The sequence below is a fragment of the Capricornis sumatraensis genome, chromosome 4 (assembly GCF_032405125.1).
Source record: "Capricornis sumatraensis isolate serow.1 chromosome 4, serow.2, whole genome shotgun sequence".
Lineage (NCBI taxonomy): Eukaryota > Metazoa > Chordata > Mammalia > Artiodactyla > Bovidae > Capricornis > Capricornis sumatraensis.
The window spans coordinates 104,901,788-104,917,895 of record NC_091072.1 but is presented as its reverse complement, the minus strand read 5'-3'; the positions used below and the strand labels follow the sequence as shown (position 1 = coordinate 104,917,895).

Genomic DNA, 16,108 nt, shown 5'->3' with positions numbered 1-16,108 from the left:
AGATGAACATTTGTCAGTTACCTTCCCCGATAAGAGCCTCAGTGACAGGGGTGTGTCCCTAACTGTAGTCACCCTACTGTTGATCATAAACACCCCAAAATCAAGAGCGTTTTGTAGTTTATAAAAAAAGAATCCTGTCAGTTTCATTACATTCTGTTCTGCAGAAATTATAATCTTCTTCATCATGCAGTTCTAAAAAATAAATCCTGCTATGTTTTGGATGTACAAGGTAAGAGCAGAATTGGGCATGACTTAGTGACCTGAACAACAACAAAGGCAGGAGCATGATTTCCCACTGTTGTGGCTTAATGGTGCTGGTATAGTCTTATGTCTAAGATTTTCTGCCATTTCACTGGAAAATAAACAAAAAATGGAAAAGAAAGTTGACTGAATGACTGAAAGTATGCCAGCTCTTGAAACATCTCTTGTTTTATTCCCTTTCATGGTGAGGCCAGGAAGTCTTTGCAAATGGAAATCAGGAAGCAGGAACCAGACTCTCCTCGGAAGGACGGAGAAGCACCAAGTCTCCATTCACTGAGCACTTAGTAGGTGGTGAACAGGGGGAGGAGCCGAGGCTGACAGGTGCAGGAGGCTGTGAAGAAACTTGACATCTGCCCAGTGCTTTTGGTTTTACAAAGTATATGCATATATGATACATGCATGTGACACGTATGCATATACTGTCTATCTTGATCCCAAGAATAACCCCCAAAGGCAAAGTATTATTTCCATCTCAGAAATGAGAAAATGAAATGGGTTAGGCTTAAGGTCACAAGAGTAACAAATAGTGGAATCACAACTAAATTAACTAAGCAAAGAAAAAAACTGAAAACAAACAAGGAATTGAATAAGGTGAAATTAGAAGAGACAGAACCCTGGCATGAGTGAAAGTTAAAGAGTCTCCATCCACTGTAGGATGAAGAGGGAGGTAAATAATGTGGTTGATGCAGAGACTTTTGATGGGGGAACCGATAGGATTGGCCAACGTATAGGACTGGGCAGAGAGGGAAGGATGAGGCTAGGATGGGGATGGAGTTTGGGCTTAATTACATCTTAATACAGAGTCACATTAAGTTATTTTTTAAACACACCCTAAACTACAGGCAAAACTACAGACAACATCTTTGTACTCTCTGTGATCTGTTTATGAAGTACTAGGAACTGTTACGCCAATAATTTGTTGTGCTTAGTTGCTCAGTCGTGTCCGACTCTCTGCGACCCCATGGACTGCAGTCCACCAGGCTCCTCTATCCATGCGGATTCTCCAGGCAAGGATACTGGAGTGGGCTGCCCTGCCCTCCTCCAGGGGATCTTCCTAACCCAGGGATCAAACCCAGGTCTCTCACACTGCAGGCGAATTCTTTACCTTCTGAGCCACCAGGGAAACCCCACAATACTAGGACAATACTCCAACACAATACTCCAGCAATACTAGGTCCTATTATTATTATTATTTTATTGATAAGGAGACTGAGGCACACAGAAGTTAAGTAGTCTGGTCAAGGATACTAAGATAGGGAAGGCCACAAGTGGCATGTGAACCAAAGCAGACTGAAGTCAGAGTTCATGCTCTTAACCACTGAAATATCATACTTCTCTAAGTAAAAGGAAGATTGTTCCAAAAATGTCTTCCAAAAGTTTTCCTGGATTTACCTTGTATATTACTGAAACAGCCAACCTTATGAAAACATCAGCAAAGAGGTTAGAATTGCAGATAATCCATCTTTACTTGCCTTTTTAGTGGAACCCAGAAAGAGCCTACGTACACACTGTTGCAAGCAGTAGATGCAACATCAGAAATATTCAGGGGCTTCATATTATATGCATACAACAATAAAACCTGCAAGAAAATGAAAAGACATCTCAAATGTGACATCAAAATTACACTCCACCTCAAAAACTACAGCATTGGTTCTCAAAACAATGTCATTATACTTTAAAAGGCTTTTCTTTGAAAGAGAAAAAATGAAGCTTTTCCCCCCAAATCATTTTAAAGAGAAATGATATGAACAAGAATTGTGCAAAGGTTATGAGATGAAAATAAATGCTAGTTGGTACTAAGATTATATTATTTTTGAAGACTGACGTTTCATACTGCAGTTAAGTTTAAATTTTAGCCCTTGAAGGTCCTCTGCAACAAGTTCTAATATATACCTGGTGACTATCCAACTTGGTTTCCTGTTCCTTCTCAATATGCCCCTTTCCCCATCGGTGGTCTTGGCTACTTTTGTTCACTCAGGCAATTCCCTTCTTCTCTTCGTGCATGCAATCCACACACAATTTTTCAGTCCCCACCTCTAAGATGAAACATCTCCTAATGACTCGTGCTTTAGTAATTTACCTAATGTTTGAACTCTTGACAGTTCTTAGAGTCAGTCCTACACTCTACGGCACCTCTTTATAATGAATTCACAGCATTTGAGATTCAGAGAAACTTAGAGGTGGTCCACTCTAAGTCCTTCATTTTAGATGTAAGAAAGCTGTGCCCCAGAGTTGATGATCAAAATTGACTAATTAAGTACATTCATTTACCTCTGGTTCCTCTCTAGTCAAACTAAAGTGAGCATAAAGGGATGTGGGAAATTCCCTGGCAGTCCAGTGGTTAGAATTCTGCACTTCCACCCCGGGTGGCATAGGTTTGATCCCTATGAGGAGTCAGGGAACTAAGATCCTGCAGTCTTTAAAAAATTTCTTAAAGTCATAAATTCACAAAGACAGAAGCAAAAGAGAAAATGAAGTAGATGAGAGACAGAAGCAACGCTGTGAAAGCACCTGGAAGAGAATAGCTGAGTCAGCAGAGAGGAAAGGTGGTGTCCCACCTGGCCTCAGAGGGGCTGCCGATGACAAGCATGACCAAGAACCTCAACAGCCTCAGGAATAATCTCCCTCCCATCCCTTCTCGGAGCCCTTGCAACCAGGAGACTCCCTTTCTCCTTTCCTGCCTCTTCTACGCTGGCTGAACTTCTTTCACTTTTCTCACTGTTGAGGTTAAATCAGAGGAGAGCTACGGGATGCAGACACAGAGAACAGAGTTGTGGACTCAGTGAGGGAAGCAGAGGGTGGGATGAACTGAGAGAGTAGCACTGAAATATACAAACTACCATATGTGAAATAGAAAGCCAGTGGGAATTTGCTCTGTGATGCAGGGAGCTCAGATCAGGCTCTCTGTGACAGCCTCGAGGGGTGGAATGGTGTGGCAGAGAGGCTCAGGAGCGGGGAGACATGTGTATACTTATGGCTGATTCATGCTGATGTATGGCAGAAACCAACACAATATTGTAAAGCAGTTCTCCTCCAATTAAAAATTTTAGAAAAAGATCTATGCTCAGGAAGGACATTAGTCCAGGAATGAAAGGCTGAATTGAAAAGATTGATAAGTGAAAGTCAGTATTCTGAATAAGAGGCATCCCTTTATCCCACTCTAGCCCCTACCCAGAATGTAGAAAACCAAGCAGGAATCTAAAAGATCCTCTTTGGAAAAATTTACCAGATAAAGAGAAGAGAACTTCAGATCTAACATTCCAGGATCCTCCAATGAAATTGCTAGCTCAGTTACACTGCAGTGAGGCCAAAAGTCCATAAGCCTGACTAAATCTGATTCTCATTTTCTCAAACATGAGTGAACAGCCAAGGGTCACTAGACATGAAATGAAAGGTAGAGACCAGAACTAACGTAATAAAGGGACTTGGAGAATCAGATACAGGAAAGAGAGCAGAAGAAAATGTCAATGAAACCATAATTAATATCCTTAGACAGAAAAAGGCCAATGTTGCATCTACAAAATAAAAACACAATGCTATTAAAATGGAACAGAGAATAAGCACTCTTAAATTAAAAACATATATATATATGATCTGGGATGACCCAGAGAGATGATATGGGGAGGGTGGTGGGAGGGGGGTTCAGGATTGAGAACTCATGTACACCCGTGGCGGATTCATGTCAATGTATGGCAAAACCAATACAGTATTGTAAAGTAAAAAATAATAATAATTAAAAATTTAAAAATATATATATGACTAATCAATAAAAGATTACTGAAATATAAAGTTAAATATATCTCCCCCCAAATAAACCTAAATTTAACAACATAAATGGTGGGGAGCAGGGGAAGATGAGAAAAGTAAACACTCAATCTAATAGACTCAATATCTGAAAAACAGAAATTCCAAAAAGTGCAGAGATCATTAGAGGGAGCAAATTATCAAAGAAACAAATCTACATGAACCAAAGAATAAACTTCATATATTGAAAGAGGCACCCTAAGGATCCAGAACAATACCCACACCAAGGTGCACCATGCAACTTTAGAACGCAGGGGACAGAGGGGAGATCCCCAGAGTTCGCAGAGGAAAGGCGTCACAAATGAAGAACTAGGAATCAGAATGGGAACACAACTCTCAACAGCAAAGCAGAATTCCCAGAGGCAGTGAACAGTGAGTGCCTCCTACATTTTGTGGGAAAATAATTTTCAACCTAGAATTCTATGCTGAGACAACAGTGAATTAAGTATTAAAATGATGACCTTTTTGTCAGGTATGTAAGGTCTCTTTACTTCCTATGTAAGTGCAGGAATAATCTCAATCCATCACCACCTTGGAAACCATCTCAGAGGACTGAAATCATGGAACTGTTCCTTGACCAAAGCTGAATGGAATGTACTAGCAAGTAATTAACACAGCTCTTTTTTTGGGTATGAAACACACCAGGAGGCTGCCTGTGTCAGCTTACCAGCACTTTTTTTTTTTTGTAGAAAATACACATGTTGATTACTTACATCTGGAGTCTATTTTTATCATCACTTCTCTCATGGAGTCTGGCCCCACAGTCTGGTTTTGACTACATGATCAGAGACTTAGGAAAGAATCCTCCTAAGTAAGACAGCAGCTTTCTTGAAACCAACATATCTCACCATATTTCAGTGGTTCATGACCCATAGATAGCATGCGTCCCATGTAACTGAGAGGACCAGGCAGCTCCTCCTGGGTACCTGAGTCTCTCTAATGGTTATCTGTACTTTCTTCATCCTGCCATGCTTTATTCTTTACTAGAGCCTTCCATAGATGCAATTTGTGGAGTGTGGTGAGCTCTGAATTACCAGAACCTCCAGCACATTCTTTCTCAGGAAGATGGAAGATGTGTTCCTTTAACATGAGAGAGCAAGCCAAGACAGAGAGAAACATGGGAGTGAGGGAATCCAACTCAGACAGAAAGGAATTATTAGGAGGATGGAGAGTGGGCTCTGAAGATGATATTTGAGCCATGAAAGTAATTGGTCCAGTTTGAAGCATGTCTCTGAAGGAAAGAAAAAAGGAACTAAGAGACAAGCTGATGAGTTTGTCCACATGGAGAAGGACTGTATAGTTATTTGAAACCTTAGGAAGAATAAGAGATTCTAAAATACAGAGACTACTAAGTGAAACAAAAGTGAGGCAGGTTTCCCCCACCCCACTGCAGGAAAGAAGACAAGAAAGGAAACAGTACCTTATTTGGCTCAGCAGTGAGTGATATTTACCTAGTCATAATCTAAACACTGACTATGGTCTAAGAATTGTGATAGGACTCAGTTAGGAGAATGTGCAGAGAAGAAGAGTGTGTAAGGCTGATCACTTGAGAAATCATTACCTGAGCACATAATTTAGTTAAATGGGAGAAAGCAAAACAACCAAACAAAACAATTGAAAGAGTTTGAAGCAATTGCATCCGAGGAGAGAGATTCACAGAGAAGGAGAGCTAGACAGAGAACTGTTCTTTTTTACTCATTAAAAATATTTGACTTTTCAAACTTTGGGAAATTTGACGAAACATTTCTGAAAAGAAAATGAAATGAATCCGAGAGATTAGCTCAAGATCTCACAGTGCTTTATGGTGTTTGCTCTCAGTCTGTGTTTGTTAACCTTGACTCCCAGGCTAGCATATAAAATCTCTGAGGACAGGAGTGATATCTTGTACTTTTTTAGTAGTGCTTACAGCATCTCCTTTAACTTTTTATTTTGTGTTGGAGTATAGCTGAAGAACAGTGCTGTGATAGTTTCAGGTGCATAGCAAACAACTCAGTCATATACCTGCTACACGTTAATATCTTTATATTTCTGAAATTTCCATTAATCTGCTAAGAACTAATCAAATTCCCCAAAGCATGTTGAAAATTTTAAATAGAAGCCATGCTTTATATTTAACCCCTGATTATGGAAATGACACTCTCCCTCCTAAAACTGATACTTGTCAATGGTTTTGCAACACAATTTGAAGACTTCTTTAACTGAACTTAACTGAAGCCTGGCATAGATAATTGGATTCAAAGTATAAAAGCCTGAAGTCAAAATTAACTTGAATAAAATAGGGCTGTAATTAAATAATAAAGCACTAAACTCACAGAGTTGTTGTGAGCCTGAGCTCTGGAGCCAGGATGCCTGGGTTTGCCTCCACCACTTACTGGCTGTGTGATCTTGGGAAAATTATTAAAACATTATGCCTCTGTGTTCTCATTTGTAAAGTAGAAGATATGGTAATCTTCATCCAACGGATCAGTGTGAGGACTGAGTCAATGTGAATTGCTTTAAGCAGTATCTAGAGCACTATTGTTGTCATTTGTAGTCCCATGATCATCCTGGCTCCTTAACCTGACCTGGGTACCTCACTTTCCATATTCTGTTAGATCTGCTGCTAATCCCAAACCAGCTTCCCATCTGATCCCCCAGCCTGTTCTCATCTAATCCACTTAGTTTTCAGTTGAGAACAGTGCTTAGTTCTATTCCCAACTTGTTTTTGCCCTCAGGGAAAAGTTATATCCCCTTACATATCCAGGACTGGATTTTTCAGGAGGTAATACACCCATGAAAAATTTTCCAATGCTTCCTTATTCACTTCTGAAAAGGCTTTTTCAATGAAAAAAAGTGATGTGATTTTTTACAAACACTGAGGAATACTATATTTAAAATTGTTTTGTGTGTACATCATGATCAACCAAGATTTATCTCAGGGATGCAAGATGACGCAGTGTCATTCAATGTGATGCACCACATTAACAAACTGAAGAATAAAAATTACATGATCATCTCAATAGATGCACAAAAAGTTTTTGACAAATTCAACATCCATTTATGATGAAAAAAATTTCAACAACATGAGTATAAAAGAGAACATACCTCAACAATATAATAAAGGCCATATATGACAAACTTACAACTAACATCATGCTTTTCCTCTAAGTTCAGGAATAAGACAAGAATGCCCACTATGACCACTTTTATTTAATATAGTGTTTGAAGTCCTAGGTACAGCAATCGGACAAGAAAAAAAGATAAATGGTATGCAAATTTTAGAGAAAGAAGTAAAACTGTCACTGTCTGAAGATGACATGATACTATATATAGAAATCCTAAAGATACCACAAGAAAAACTATTAGAACTAATATAAATGAAGTTCAATGAAGTTTCAGAATACAAAATTAATATACAGAAATATGTTGCATCTCTATACACTAGCAATGAACTATCAGAAGGAGTAAAGAATCCCATTTACAATTTCATCAAAAAGATTAAAATACCTAGGAATAGATCTAACCAAGGAGGTAAAAGAAAGACCTGCACTCAGAAAACTATAAGACATTGATAAAAAGAAACTGAAAACAACAGAAACAAATGGAGAGATAAACTGTGTTCACGAACTGGAAGAATTAAAACTGTTAAAATGACCATATTACCCAAGAAAACCTAAAGATTCAATGTAATCTCTATTGAAATACCAATGGAATTTTTCACAGAACTAGGACAAATGGGGAAACAATGGAAACAGTGAGAGTTTTTATTTTTGAGGGGCTCCAAAATCACTGCAGATGGTGACTGAAGCCATGAAATTAAAAGACACTTGCTCCTTGGAAGAAAAACTATGACCAACCTAGACAGCATATTAAAAAGCAGAGACACAACTTTACCAACAAAGGTCTGTCTAGTCAAAGCTATGGTTTTTCCAGTAGTCATGTACAGATGTGAGAGTTGGACTATAAAGAAAGCTGAGCACCAAAGAATTGATGCTTTTGAACTGTGTTGTTGGAGAAGACTCTTGAGAGTCCCTTGAACTGCAAGGAGATCGAACCAGTCAATCCTAAAGGAATATTCATTGGAAGGACTGATGCCGAAACTCCAATACTCTGGCCACCTGATGTGAAGAACTGACTCATTGGAAAAGATCCTGATGATGGGAAAGATTGACGCCAGGAGGAGAGGGGGATGACAGAGGATGAGATGGTTGGATAGCAGCCAATGTAATGGACATGAGTTAGAGTAGCCTTTGGGAGTTGGTGATGCACAGGGAAGACTGGTGTGCTGCCATCCATGGGATTGCAAAGAGCTGGACATGATTGAGCAACTGAACTGAACTGAATCTTGATAAATAAGAACAAAGCTGCAGATATCATGCTCCCTGATTTCAAATCCTACTACAAAGCTATATCAATCAAAACAGAATGGAACTGGCACAAAAACAGACACAGAGACCAATGAAACAGAATAGAGAGCCCAGAAATAAACCCACACCTATATGGTTAATTAATCTACAACAGAAGGCAAGTATATACAATGGGAAAATGACTACTTCAATAAATAGTGCTCAGAAAACTGGACAACTACATGCAAAAGAATTAAACTGGACTATTCTCACACTATATGTACACATAAACTCAAACTCAAGTGGATTAAATACTTAAATGTAAGACCTGAAACCATGAAACTTCTAGAAGAAAACATCTGTATTATGCTCTTTGATACTGGCCTTAGCAATATTTTTTTGAATCTGGCAAATTATTTATCTGGTAAGACATTAGCATTCAAACTATACAAAGAACTCAGGCAATTCAACCTCAAAAAAAAGCAACAAATTAGCAACCTGGTTAAAAACTGGACATCTGAGAGGATCTCAGACATTTTTTCAAAGAAGACACTCTGATGGTCAACAAGCATGTGAAAAATTGCTCAGCATCAAAAATTTTTAGGGAAATACAAATCAAAACCACAGAAAGATATCACCTCACACCTAAAAGGGCAGCTATTATAAAAAGACAACAGATAACAAGTGTTGATGAGGATGTGGAGAAAAGGGAACTCTGAAACACTCCTGGTAGAAATGTAAACTGGTACAGCCACTATAGAAAAAAAATTTTTTTAATTAAAGATAGATCTACCATAGGATCCAACAATCCCACCTCTGCAAAAAACACTAATTCAAAATTATATACATGCCAATGAAAATTGTATATTTCTCAGCCATAAAAATACTGAGATCTTGCCATTTGGGACAACATGGATAGACCTAGAGGGTATTATGCTAAGTGAAATAAGTCAGATGGAGAAAGACAAATATGACAAGATTTCATTTATATGTGGAATCTAAAAAACATGATGAAACATAACAAAACAGATTCATAGATACAGAGAATAAACTTCTGGTCATCAGAGGGAGAGGGGTTGGGGGCTGAGTGAAATAGTTGAGGGAGATTAACAGCTACAAACTTTCAGTTACAAAATAAATTAGTCAGAGGGATATAATATGCAACATAGGAAATATAGTCAATCATTGTAACAACTTTGTATGGTGACAGATGGTAACTAGACTTTTCATGGTGATTGTTTTGTGATGTATAAAAATATGAAATCATTATGCTGAAACTAATATAGTATTAGAAATCAATTATACTTTACTTTTAAAAAAAATTGTCTTGTCGTTACAGCCCAGGAACAGTGAAAGAAGAATCTACTTTCCACTTCCATTAGATTGAGGTGGTCTGTAATTTCCTCATCTTGATGTCTTAATCACCCAACAAAATGCTTGGCACACAGTATGCACTCAATAAATTCTTTATTAATTAGTTAGTAAGCAATTAGTTATATGCATTTTACATAGAAATAAACATTTAAAGTGAAAAGACCTAGGTTTGCATTCTTTTTTGTCACTAATGAGCTGTGACATTGGTTATTTTACCCCTATGGAACTTTGTTTCTCATCTGTAAAATGAGAATGTTGCTTAGGTATTCTAGCTTCCTTTCAGTTCTGACATTTGACTTGGGTGGGACCAAAAGAAATCAGAGTTTACCAGTGGAGCCCACTATATGAATTGGCAATAGAATACTTCTTGGAGAGTCATCATTAGAGTGTAAGTGCATTGGTAGCACCAGTTTAGACTGGTGTTTCTCAAACTTGAAAGTGCATACATTTTAGAATGTACGAGTAAAATGCATACTCTGATTCAGTGAGGCTAAAGTGAGATTCAAGATTCTGCATTTCTAATAAGCTTCCAGGGGTGCTGGTGGTATTGGTTCCTGACCACACTCTGCAAGGGCCAGGGACTATCAGATGCCAGTTCCTGCCTCACTTATCCAGCTTTTGTCTTCCCCAGTTCCCAGAAGCTGGAGGTAATCTTGGGCCCCATATGCAGGAGCAACTCTAGTTAATCACTTAGGCAACAAGCCCCAGAATCTAGAATACCTCAGGGGAGGTCCTGGGCATCTGCATGATCTTAGTTATAGTACTCCCAATATCCAAGTTAATAACATTGAGCTTCTGCTTTTATTAAGACTTGTTAGTTTTCCCAGGAATCCTAACTCATCCTTTACTATCCAGCTAGGCCTCAGCTTGTCTTGAATGCATAGCCTGTTTGTTTGGGACCCTGAAATAGTGTCTTGCTCTTCTTAGGGGTATAAAAACCTCCAGAAAAGAGCACTAGCTCTGTATTTCTTGTTCCCAGACTTGTTGGGCTTCTGAGTAAACTTATCTCCAAGAACTATTTTAGCTCTGTACAAATCTGTGTTTTCACTTGCCAGATGGAGTCTGGCAAGCTTTGCCTGATCAGACTTCTTTAACTTGATCATGCTTGTCTGCCTACCACTTTCATGGCCTCTGAAGAACATGCCTTGGGCTGTGCAACTGCCTTCAACACAATAGCCCTTGCAGTCGTTTGCATCCCTCCAGCTTAGGTCTCACAGGACAAAAGGAAGGGCCAGCTACTGAAGCTTTATTGCCCCTCCCCTGCCCTACTTGCTCTGGGTTGCATTCCTTGAGCCTGATCAAGTTATAAACATAACTCCAGTCTCATTCTGAACCTCAAATAGGCTGGCTTGTGATCTAAAGCATCCTACCGGTTACCCTGGGTGCTAAAAATAGCAAGAATATGAGGTGCTTTAAAGCTAAAGACCCTAAAGTGTAATTTTGAGACAAATTTGGACCATCAAACCTTTGGTCATGGTTATAACTCCTTAAGGCTAACCTGCAGTCTTCTGTCTAAATCAGCCATTCTTCACAATGCTTTTTAATGCCAGAGTCTGGGAGGTTCATTAGAACGATAGGCTCTGGCAGTCTCTTCAGTAATTGTCCTTAGGAGACACTGAAATGGTTCAAAAGATGCTTTGCTTGTAAAGAAGTTTCAGTGAATAACATGTGTGGTTCTATTATATTCTACTAAAGGTAATTCTTTTAAATAGGATAGCATAATTTATAACCCAGGGTTTCTGCATCCATGGATCCAACAACTTGTGAATCAAAAATGTTTTTAAAAATTCAGGAAGTTTCAAAAACCAAAATTTGAATTTGCCATGTTCTGGCAACTATCTACATAACATTTACATCATATTAGGTTTTATAAGTATGGGGAGATGATTTAAAGTATACAGAAGATGTGCATAGTGTATGTGCAAATGCTATGCCATTTTATGGGGCTTCCCAAGTGTTACTAGTGGTAAAGAACCTGCTTGCCAATTCAGGAGACATAAGAAGTGCAGGTTCGATCCCTGGGTTGGGAAGATCTCCTGGAAAAGGGCATGGCAACCCACTCCAGTATTCTTGTCTGCAAAATCCCAGGGACAGAGGAGCCTGGTGAGGTACAGTCCATAGTGTTGCAAAGAGTCAGACATGACTGAAGCTACTTAGCACACATGCCTGCCATTTTATATAAGGGACTGGGCATCTCTGGATTTTGGTGGATATCTGAGGGGCTTCTGAACCAATCCCCTGTGGATACTGAGGGACAACTGTACCTATCCCATAGAGTTGTTGTGAAGTTAAAGAAGTAGAATACCTGTATCATCTCATGGGGTTTCATGAGCTTCACCCAGTTTTTCCAACATTAAACTCTACACTGAAGGTCTAAGATAATGAATAGATGAATGCTCACATACAATATTTAAATCATCAAACAAATTTCAGCATTATCTTCTGAAAACATAGACTCTTAGGTTTGAGAACATCTAGCTTTCCTAAATCAGCATTTCCTGATTGTGTAGCTGAGATTTATGGCAGCCACTGCATCTTCTATCATGACCCAATACATACATACTTATTGTCAAAGGTGGAAAAAAATGTCCCTGAACTAAGATAGGAAAACTGTGTGTTCTGTGTCTTTGCTTGTGGCTTTCAAAAATTACTCAAGCAACCTGTTTAAATTAGAATTTGTTAGTTGGTGCTCCATTTCTAATCTCTGTTTGACACCAGTTCATGGGTCCATGCTAATTGTCATATGTGATTGTTGATGCATGAAACCTTGTTATTCTAATTATCAGCCACAGATGCAGTCTTAGCATTAACTCCCCCAGATCATCCTGCCCTAGACTGATAGGGATGTGATATTTCTATAGCCTTGTGAAATGAACTTTATGCTTTGTTCCTCATTTCTTAAAACTAACTGTTGGGGTAAACAATCTGTTTCCCAACCATGTCAGCCTTCTGTTTCCAGACCCTTTCTGAATGGAAATCCTCTTTTATCACTCTGTTGGTTCTCTTGTCAGCCAGTAAACAAATTCTTCAGAATGCTGAACGTCAATCTAGAAATGCTCTTTTTAACAGAATCTATCCTGAAACAAATGTTTCAGAAAACACTTCCACTTACTGTATGTGGTGCATTCTGATATTGCCTTCTTATATTTAATTTCTTTTTTAAAAAAATACTACTTGTGACCCACTCTATTGACTCCATGACCCATGAGGATTCTTGGAATGGTGATTTGAAAACTACTGCACTAAATTCCCCCAAAAGAGACCACAGATTTTTCATTTTAAAATGCATATGGAATATCTGGCACGGATTGAACATGGAAAGGGTGGGAAGGCGAGTACTTTCAAAATATGAGAAACAGCTTTAAATGTTTCTGGGAAGTGAGGTGTTAAAGTTTCTCTTTTTTTGTATGGGTAGGAGGGATAGATAACAGACACGGAGTTAGCCCTAGGTTGCCAGCCTAGAGAAGCAGAATGGAGGGGCTGTTGGGAGAAGCTGTGCTTGAGAATAAAGAAAGGGTGGGCTCTGGAGGTTTTACCATCTGACACAGGTCACATGAGTCAAGGAGCAGCAGAAGTTACCAGAGGCACTGCTAGAGGGGACAGCACTCAAGAGCTGGGAAGTGCAGGAGCAGTCCATTGCAGGAGGCAAAAAAAAAAAAAAAGATAAAAAGTGCTGAACAGGGCAAAAATATACGGGAAATGTTTCATGGGAAAGAGCCAAAGGCCCTTCTTAGAGACAGCAGAAATCAAAAGAATGCTATAGTGGAAGCTTCCTCTGCAAAAAGTGATAGTGACCAATTGTCCCATTTTTCAAAGCTTGACCCCTCTTCAAGACTCCCAGAATTGGAATCACTGGTCCGACTCCAAAGATTTCAGGCACTGATACTGAACTGCTCCCAAATACTTGCCCGCCTCTCCTCCTGCTCCCCAGTTAGCCCTACTGCAAACATCTATACACATGTAAGAACATAGACGTGGATAAAGATACAGAATTAAAGATAATAAACATTAAAATGAGTTATGCTTGTGATACAAATTTTTAAACAGCATTCAGAGAAGAATTAAGTTTTTTCTCCTGTTTGCTATACACTTCAGTTTTGCTGGTTATTCAGATTATACTCTCTTCTGTACAACATTGGCACCTGAAGCATCTCTAGGGAAATATTGTTGGTACACTTTAAAAGGTGCTTTAAAAATGATGCTTACTGAGTGTATCACATGTATATTTGAAGTTATTACACTTTAAAATAGTGTAATAATATTAAAGTTACATAATAATAAATAACAACTACTATTTAGGTTCAGTTCAGTTCAGTTACTCAGTTGTGTCCAACTCTTTGCAACCCCATGAATCGCAGCATGCCAGGCCTCCCTGTCCATCACCAACTCCTGGAGTTTACCCAAACTCATGTCCAGTGATGCCATTCAGCCATCTGAAGTCAGTGATGCCATTCAGCCATCTCATCCTCTGTCGTCCCCTTCTCCTCCTGCCCCCAAGCCCTCCCAGCATCAGAGTCTTCCAATGAGTCAACTCTTCACATGAGGTGGCCAAAGTATTGGAGTTTCAGCTTTAGCATCAGTCCTTCCAAAGAAATCCCAGGGTTGATCTCTTTCAGAATGGACTGGTTGGATCTCCTTGCACTCCAAGGGACTCTCAAGAGTCTTCTCCAACACCACAGTTCAAAAGCATCAATTCTTCGGCACTCATCTTCCTTCACAGTCCAACTCTCAACATCCATACATGACTACTGGAAAAACCATAGCCTTGACTAGACGGACCTTAGTTGGCAAAGTAATATCTCTGCTTTTGAATATGCTATCTAGGTTTGTCATAACTTTCCTTCCAAGGAGTAAATGTCTTTTAATTTCATGCCTGCAGTCACCATCTGCAGTGATGTTGGAGTCCCCAAAAATAAAGTCTGACACTGTTTCCACTGTCTCCCCATCTATTTCCCATGAAGTGATGGGACCAGATGCCATGATCTTAGTTTTCTGAATGTTGAGCTTCAAGCCAACTTTTTCACTCTCCTCTTTCACTTTCATCAAGAGGCTTTTTAGTTCCTCTTCACTTTCTGCCATAAGGGTGGTGTCATCTGCATATCTGAGGTTATTGATATTTCTCCCAGCAATCTTGATTCCAGCCTGTGCTTCTTCCAGCCCAGCGTTTCTCATGATGTACTCTGCATATAAGTTAGGTTACGTTTACACAATTAGGGCTTTCCTGGTAGGTCAGAACTCGCCTGCCAATGCAGGAGATATAAGAGACGCAGGCTTGATCTCTGGGTCAGGAAGATCCCCTGGAGAAGGGAATGGCAACACACTCCAGTATTCTCGCTGGGAGAATTCCATGGACAGAGGAGCCTGGTGGTCTACAGTCAATGGGATCACAAAGACTTAGACACAACTGAGTGACTAACACGTTTACACAATTATCTCTGGGGTACTCATGACACAGAAAACTTAACTCATCTACCAAAGGTCACAAAATTACCAAGTATAATAACAGAACTGGGATTCAAAACAGGAGTTTTATCTGTCCCATTCTGAGGGCTCTAGAACCTGTGTTCTTAACCACTACACTAACGAAAGCAAACTAAATAAAAAGAAGACCATTCCAGGTAAAACTGCACAAAGACAGCCTCCAAAGTGGTTCATCAAAGAAGTCAGAATATTTTTTAAAGCAACAGCAATTTGACTCTTAAGAGCAACACTGGAAATGAGTAAGTAACACTTTCAATGTACTAAAAGATAATAATTTCCAAGCTTGAATTCTCTACTCCATAAAAACTTATTTCCTAGATAATGTAAAACAATGACATTTGTCAGGCAAACAAAAATTGAGAGTGTCTGCCTTCAGAAGATGCTCACCAAAAGAAATTTCAAAATATATACTTCAACAGAAAGAAGTGATCCTAAATGGAAAGTCTAAAATGCAAGAGGGAATAGAAAGCAAAGCAAATGTTGAATATATAGAAAATTCTAAAGGAAAATAACTCTTGTATAAAATAAAAATAATATTATCTTGGTTACTAAAAAGAAAATGTACAATAATATAAGTCATTACAGGAATAAAGACGTTATTCATTGACTTTAAAATTGGTAAGTATGTATGTTGTCCTGAGGGGTAACCACAAAAAGCACAGCAAAAACGTGCATAATTTCAAAATTCAGAGAGTAAAAATGAATGAGAAAAATAATAAATCCCAAAATGAGAGAAAGACAGAAAACTGAGAGAAGTAATAGTTTAAAATAATATGGTAGATTTCAAAACAAATAGAGTAGCATTTATATTAACTATAAATGGATTACCTTTGCTAGTCAAAATACAATGTTGTCAGACTGCA

At 38.8% G+C, this 16,108-nt stretch overlaps 1 protein-coding gene across 2 annotated transcripts in view; it reads right to left on the bottom strand.

Annotated features, from left to right (window-relative positions):
• CFAP54 (cilia and flagella associated protein 54) overlaps window positions 1-16,108 on the bottom strand; it is a 324,342-nt gene that overhangs the window by 36,771 nt on the left and 271,463 nt on the right. For both annotated transcript variants that reach the window (XM_068971780.1, XM_068971781.1), the window contains one exon: window positions 1,734-1,840. In XM_068971780.1, coding sequence (XP_068827881.1) covers window positions 1,734-1,840 — 107 coding nt within the window. The remainder of the gene's footprint in view (window positions 1-1,733; window positions 1,841-16,108) is intronic.